Genomic DNA, 7622 nt, shown 5'->3' with positions numbered 1-7622 from the left:
CTGAATGCCGTTAACCACAAATAACATACAACCTCAATTCCCTCTTCTCCTCCTGCCCTCTTTCCCCATATCTACTGATCGCATGAGGAGTCTCTTCCCTTCTTGGGATTAACGATGGCGAGCTCCATCTCATCTCATTCTCCTCCTCTCCTCGATCCCCGGAATAGACTCCTCGCTATCACATCGAAGCCTTCTCTAACCATCTCGCCGCGCAAATTTCCGCTCTCTTCTCGACTCTCCTCAAATGGGTTTAGTTCAATTGCGTGTCTGAATGCTGCCAAAGCTGACGCAGATGCGGATAAGCGGCAGTCCGATCCAATGCCGGGGATGGCCATGTCGCCTGAGCCTGAAGTCCGAACTGGGTATTACTCTCTTCCAATGGAAGTTCTCTCCTTTATTGCATGATTAGTGGTAAACTTTATCAAGCACATTTTGGATTAAATCTTAATCGTGATTGGTGGCTTCGCGGGAAATTATTTGCTTATATATTAATCGTTTCTTCTTTATTTTGCGTATGTAAAAGATTCAATATGCCTGGATTCATCCATGTAATAAAGAGAATACGGCTGGTTTGTTGTTCTCATTTTCAATCTTTTCTTTTTCTCCTCTACATTCAAATCTTGAAACACTTATATATTATCTTTCTTTCCTCAGAGTAGGAAAAGGATGAAAAAAAGTGATCTAGTCATTCTCTACTTGAGGGTTGATTTTTTATATCTACTGTCTTGCAGCATGTGGAACTGGCGAAATTACCAGATTCGTTATCAGCAAGCTGGAAATTCTGGCCCTGCATTAGTTCTGGTTCATGGTTTTGGGGCAAACAGGTGTACGTCATACACAATATTTCTCCCCACTTGCAAACAACTCTATTTTATAGGTACTAACATCGACATGCTATGATTAATTTGTGCAGGAAAATTAATCATGTACACTAGACTACGTTGGTTCTGATCTCTGTTTTGCAATTTCAATGCCCTTGCTGTCTTTGAATTCAGATAATTACTACATACACTTAATGTTAACTGTTAGTTAGAATAAAATCAAGAAATAATATATATATAGATAGATAGATAAAGAGTGAGGGCTTTTGATGGCTTGCAATACTTTTCCTAAAAGCCAGTTTATTTTGTTCAAATGTACACAATGCTTACTCAAAGGTTTTTGGTTATTCAGAAATTAAGAACTAAAATAAAGGAATAATAACTCTTCCTCAGTTCCTTGTGGTTTTGTAAGGTTCTTATTTTTCCTTATTATTCAGAAATTAAGGCCTTTGGTCAACATTAATGGACTACCTGCTTAGTTCCATTGTCTTTATACCTTTACAAGATTCAGCTGAGATCATGTCTGATTTTTATATTACTCAAAATTTTGTTTCCTTTTCCTTCATGTCCATGCTTCTAGTATATTTTTAAAATCTCAAATATTACCATTGTTGCTCATTCCAGTTTCATGGAGAATGAAGATACCCCTAAAGATTGTTTTGCATGACTAGAAACAACAAAATTTGACTTGTCTTCTCATCTCATTTTTCTAGTTCGCATTTAATTACTTATCCTTAGGTTGAACTTCTTAACTATAAATGTCTCAGAATCTGTATAATTAAATTACTAACTAAGACTAGCTTCAGTTTACCATCCTGTACTAGGCTACTAGCATGTACAAGAATAATTCAATTATCGTCGTGCATTATATTCAGGTGAGTCCATCATCATGTGAGATGCAAGATGTGATCTTGATACAAATTTTCACTTTTCGTTTCATCAAGTGTAAGGGGACAAGACTATGCTATAACGCAAGTAGAACCCATAAGCCCACAACTACTAATCAAATTGCTAACAGCCTAATACCACTAACACCACAATGTTACACGATACTATGACAGAGAAGTCATCTCATCTATGATTATAGTATACTTGGTACTATTTGAAGAACAGTAAGGTACTATAATTCTCTTAAAGTGATTGCTAGGAAAATATTTTACTAAAGAGAAATAAATATTTTTTTTTGAGATAACAGGAGCAGAAAATTGTGCTTACATTTTCCGAACCAAAGCAGCTCCGGTTTGGTGAAAAAATGAGTCTTTGAGTGACTGAGGCATTTCCCTTAACCCTCTCTCCCAATACCAATCACTAAGAAATCTCCTAATATTAGTTGCCCAATTCTTAGCGATGTTCCCCTGTCTTTAGGTATGTTTAACTATGTCATTTACAAAACTACATAAGATACTATAGCATTCTTTGTACAGTATTAGGTAAGGCCCAAAGATTTTACATTGAATCCCTTGGGATCTCCAGCAGTTCTTTTGCATTCTTCTCCAAAATAATCCTATCCATCCCCAATTTTCTTTGCATATAATAATATGCACCCTTATTTATATTGTATTTAGGGACAGATAAGCCAGTATAAGTCTATAACACCATATAGTCTTCTGCATTACTTTTTAATTCATATCAACTAAATTTTATGCCCCTGTTCACATTAATATGGTCCTCTCCTCTTTTAAGACTTTCGGACATTGTTCAATCCAACCCTCTCCTCCTGACAATTTTGAGCTACATTTCAGACCAAGGATCGTTGTGCCATGTTGTCCTGATGGGCACAGGTGACAATTACCTTGCTGATGAAGTATTAACATGTGACACTGAGGGTATCCAAGATAACAATAATGCTTACCAGAATCTGAAGATGATCATATTTTTCATGAGTTTCATGTAGGAGAAGGTTAGAATTTGGATATGACATCTAGGAGCAATAATCCTGGCAATTCAATGAAAGTTTCAGCAGAAGTTGGGAAAATTAGATTACAAGCTTTTAAGCCCAGATCAAGAGTCAGCAAAAGAAGGCTGAGATAGACTACCTACTCTTCTTCCATTCCTCCAAGACTGAAAGTATTGTTGTGTGTGGTGATCTTTGATTACTAAAGAAATTGTCATTCTGATCCTTAAAGGGTGTTAATTTCACATACACATACAGCAATAAAAGTATGCTCCATCCTTCTATATGCCTTTTGGACGTGAAATTACCAGCTGTATCTGACACCGTCACACTGTAAAAGTCTTGAATGATAATGGTGATGGAACTCTTTCTAAGTTGGAGGAGGTGATATTTTCTCTGGTGACTTGGAGAGTTTTGTTGTACTTCCAAGCATTCAGATTTATTCCTACCTTCTGAATTTTCACTTGTTTACTCCATTTTTGGAGCAGCTGTTTTCATTTTTATTTGAATCATGTTGTAGATGAAGCTAATCGCAATACCTTATTAGACAGGTTTCAAATTTTCTAATGAATATTCTCAATGATAGGCTTCAAAGCATTGTTGTTCTTCCTAATTTATGGCAGATTGCATTTGATAGTAGTCATCTTAATACTCTATATGTTGCAACTTTTGAGCAATAGACTAATCATGTTAAAGTTCTAGTAACTTCATCTATATTATTCATGTATTACTTCAATTCCGGAGGGTTGTTATATATCTGTAAATGGTTGGTAGATTCTGATCTACATGATAGATGCACTTACACTTACAGTCATGATTACCTTCTCTCTCTGCAGTGACCATTGGAGAAAAAATATTCCTGTTCTTGCAATCTCGAATAGAGTGTATGCTATCGATCTTATTGGTTATGGTTATTCTGATAAACCAAATCCACGAGAGTTTGGTGGGAGCTCCTTCTATACATTTGAGACATGGGCACAACAGCTAATTGACTTTTGCTCCGAAGTGGTTAAGGGTGAAGCTTTCTTTATATGCAACTCTATTGGAGGTAAGCCTCGTACTAAGACTGCATTATCAATAAAAAAATTGATCAATCAAGGTGCAGCAAACTTTAGGGCATTGAATACAATATAACAGGAAGAAGTTGTGCTGTCTTGCCTATATAATTTATTTCATTTGTATTATAACTTCTTAGGAAGCACATAAAAATGAATTGCTTCTTATGACTATTCCATTGTATCTTTGTATTTTAAATCTAAGCTAAATATCTTGTCTTTAAAATGATTGAAATGTTGATGTAACTAAAACAACATGACTTGCTTATTATATCTAGGTTAGGAGAGCAACATATAATAGGAATATATGTGTATATTATTTCGTTCAATATAAACCGTGCTAATCGGCATGTGATACGAGGGGTGCCTCACGGACCTCTCTTAGCAGCGATCTGGTTGCCTTTGACGTCGTTGTTCGTCTTCACCCATTGCCACTCGTCGTAGACATTATTGTCGCTGACCTTGTTATCGAGCGGTGATGATAACTGATAAGGTCAACGACAAGTGTTGACGGTGAGCAGCGAACGGTGAAGGTGAGTAGTCTCCTTATCTTTTTTTCTCCCTCTCTTGCGGCACGTGTCATGTTGTGTTGTGCCTATGGCACAACCATCCTTGATTTCATTAATACATTTACTAGTTTATGCATATGTATACTTATATACCTATGTCTGTTAATATCATGTTTTCCAAAATCAACTAATTTTGGTTGATTTGAAGATTTAGGTCGAATCTAAAATGTATCTAACCTAGAAGACATTTATAATTGATTTCCTTAGCTATCTTCTTTTAAGTTTTTAGTTTTTACTCTTTATCTCTCATGCATGCACTCCTTCCACTCTCACACTTTACCAAGCTCATCTAGTAGCCGATCTGGTGAGCCCCTTCGACTACTTAGTACTCTAGTGAACTCGAACGAGTTTTTTTCCTCATTTCTCTTCTGTCTCTTTCTAACTCACTCTTTAACTATCTTTTCTTATTACTACAAAACATTAGTGAAGAAAGAATCTCTCTTTCACTGTTGTTTAGCAGGAGAAGTTTACGAGTATAAAAATTTATCAAATTTAAGCCGGAATTCATTATAGTTTTTGCTGAATTTTTTTTAGTTTTTAAGTTTTATATGTGACTAATTTTTATTTTCTTATTTTTCTGTTATTTTTTATAAATTTTTAGAAAATTTTCTTTATTTTAAATAATATTTAGAATTTTATATAATTAAAAATAATTCGATCTGATACGAGCGGTCAATATGACTATCACTACCGATACAACCGATTATTCCCAAGCTTTTTTCAACTAGAACTAGGAAAGGAGCCCCAATATCTCGTGGTGTTGGGTGAAATATTTATGTTTCATCCTTTTTGTTGGTATTTGGTATAACTTTTGTGGGGGCAGAGAAAATATAATGTTGTGTCTTCAGTTCTGAGTATTGAAGTTATTGCTCCAAAGATGGCCATATTTCACCCTGTGTATGTAGTAGTGTCTTGTGCTTGGCTATGTGATTATGTGTAACTGCAGATTTGATATCACCTTCATTAAATTGTTTTCTTTTATTATCAAAATAATCTGAAAGTGGACCTTCTGAACTCTTATTAATAAGATCCTTTGAGGTCCATTTTATAGAGAAGATGCTTCACAGGACTTGTTGGTCTTCAGGCAGCTGTCATGGAGCCTTTGGTCTGTAAGGGTGTTGTCTTACTAGATATCTCATTACGGATGCTTCACATCAAGAAACAGCCTTGGTACGGGAGACCTTTTATCAAATCATTCCAGAGTCTGCTAAGGTAACTGATTATTCTGAATTAATCTTTTAAATGATTTCATTGTGTCTAAACATGCTCATGCTCAAGATTTTTCTGATATGATAGGAACACAGCTGTGGGAAAGCTTTTCTTTAATGCAGTTGCCACACCAGAATCTGTGAGGAGCATCCTTTGCCAGGTATTCTTGTTCAACAGTATTAAACATAAACAATTTCACAAGACTTGTTAAGCACATCGACCCCGCTAATAGATCTTCCCACCCAATGGGAGATGGGGATGAACCAATTCTCACTTCACTACCATTTGACTGTGTGAATTCTGTGCTGAACACTAACTTTTGAAAGTTAGCTGGGGAGCATATTGTTATACTCAAATAAATTAGCTTTCTGAATTCACAATTTATAACCTACAACAACAATAGCAACAACCAATCCTTTAGCCCTGAAAACAAGTTGAATTGCTAGTTTCAGAGGCAACAAACTTATCTGTGACTGAAACCAAAATGTTGGATCAAGAGGGAGGACAAACGAAACTAAAACAAAAAAGCAGGACTATTGAATGATCGATGACAATACTATATGCCCTCAAACTTAACCATGACCACTTGTACACAAACTACAAGGACATTAATAAGCTATGTCGATTTTCCATAAAATTTACAGTTGTTTATACAGCTCATACTTCATTGTTTGTTTTACTTGTGAACTAACTCTGATAAAATTTCTCTTAGTGTTATTATGACACATCTGCAGTGACAGATGAGTTGGTTCAGATAATTCTGCAGCCAGGACTTGATCCTGCAGCAGCTGATGTCTTTCTTGAGTTTATTTGCTACTCAGATGGCCCTCTTCCAGAAGAGCTGCTGCCAAAAGTGAAGGTTAGTAGAATGTCTAGTGGCTATTATTTTCTCATAGTTTAGTACTCATTACTTTACCGCATTCCCTTCCCTTCTATTCTCTGTTTAGTGCCCTGTTTTATTGGCTTGGGGTGAGAAGGACCCATGGGAGCCTGTGGAACTTGGAAAAGCTTATGCAAATTATGATGTTGTAGAAGATTTTATTGTCCTTCCAAATGTTGGACACTGCCCACAGGTTAATATATGCATATATGGTACTGCTTATTCATTCAAGGACAATTTTTTTTCTTTGCTGACTTGTGTAGTAATGGGCATGCAGGATGAGGCTCCAAATCTTGTAAATCCCCTTGTTGAATCTTTTGTGAAGCGTCATAGTTAGACATCAAACTTGGTGCGTCTAAGATACATTCCTATGGAAAGCTTGCTGTACCTTAGTATTGCTCAGTCTCTTTTGACCACCATTTGCCAGTTGTATATATATATCAGTTATTAACCTTAAACCAATGTTCCCCATTTTCTAATCTGAGTTTTGATGTAATGTTGAACAGTTTCACTTTTAAAATCCTTCAGTACATGAAAGTTCTTGCTTCTGAGTTGTGAAGTTTAGTATAAGAACATTCGGATATTTGTTCTAGCTAGTTGTCAGCCACTATGTTTTTGGCATTATAGTTTGATCCAGTGTGATTTTAAATCATTAATAGTTGTGGCCTTTGTGTGAATGCTTGTATATATGTATATGTTATGATTAAAGAGAATTTTTCTTATATAATTATGATTATTATATGGCAGACAATCGTAGTTTAATCACAACTTACTATTTATAGTAGGCAATCATATACTTGTGTATGTATGTGTGTGTCTATATATAATGAAATTGGAATTTATAATATAATTATTTATTCACCAAGGTTTTTTTTTTTTTTTTTTTTTTTGCAAATAGCCACCTATATTTCAGATTTATTACGAACAAAGCATCCTCTTATCTAGATATTTACATATAACAAAGGGGAAAATACAATTTAACCCCCATGTAGTTGTGGTTAGACCAAAATTCAGAATACCCAAAATGACAAAAATGTCCTTTTTCTTACGACTAATTAAAAAATATATTCCTGTTGAAAATTATTGTCTTAAGTTTATCGAGTGTATTGCGCAAAATACCTAAGTTCTTTCACATTGAATTTTTTTTCAATTTGTTTCATTGTAGAATCATACAACCAGGTTTCTAACTTATTG

The 7622-nt window shown here is 35.2% G+C and overlaps 1 protein-coding gene across 1 annotated transcript; it reads left to right on the top strand.

The window, feature by feature from the left end:
• Positions 1 to 6976, top strand: LOC140795977 (uncharacterized). The gene is made up of 8 exons (XM_073148809.1): positions 1 to 362; positions 732 to 824; positions 3552 to 3763; positions 5407 to 5551; positions 5636 to 5708; positions 6261 to 6407; positions 6496 to 6621; positions 6706 to 6976. Exons 1-8 carry the CDS (start codon positions 115 to 117, stop codon positions 6763 to 6765), a joined length of 1104 nt encoding a protein of 367 aa, XP_073004910.1. The 5' UTR covers positions 1 to 114; the 3' UTR covers positions 6766 to 6976.
• The last annotated feature ends 646 nt before the right edge of the window (positions 6977 to 7622 follow it).

Source organism: Typha latifolia, chromosome 10 (genome assembly GCF_019914945.1).
Source record: "Typha latifolia isolate L0001 chromosome 10, TyphaL0001v2, whole genome shotgun sequence".
NCBI classification, from domain to species: domain Eukaryota; kingdom Viridiplantae; phylum Streptophyta; class Magnoliopsida; order Poales; family Typhaceae; genus Typha; species Typha latifolia.
The sequence above is the reverse complement of the archived record's forward strand: the minus strand, read 5'-3'. Positions and strand labels throughout refer to the sequence as shown.

Excerpts from the sequence above, each read along its gene's own strand:
- LOC140795977 (XM_073148809.1), top strand. The coding sequence starts at position 115 with ATGGCGAGCTCCATCTCATCTCATTCTCCTCCTCTCCTCGATCCCCGG. Across the intron at positions 5,552-5,635 it reads TCATTCCAGAGTCTGCTAAG|GAACACAGCTGTGGGAAAGC; the intron begins GTAACTGATTAT and ends CTGATATGATAG. Across the intron at positions 6,622-6,705 it reads ATGTTGGACACTGCCCACAG|GATGAGGCTCCAAATCTTGT; the intron begins GTTAATATATGC and ends ATGGGCATGCAG.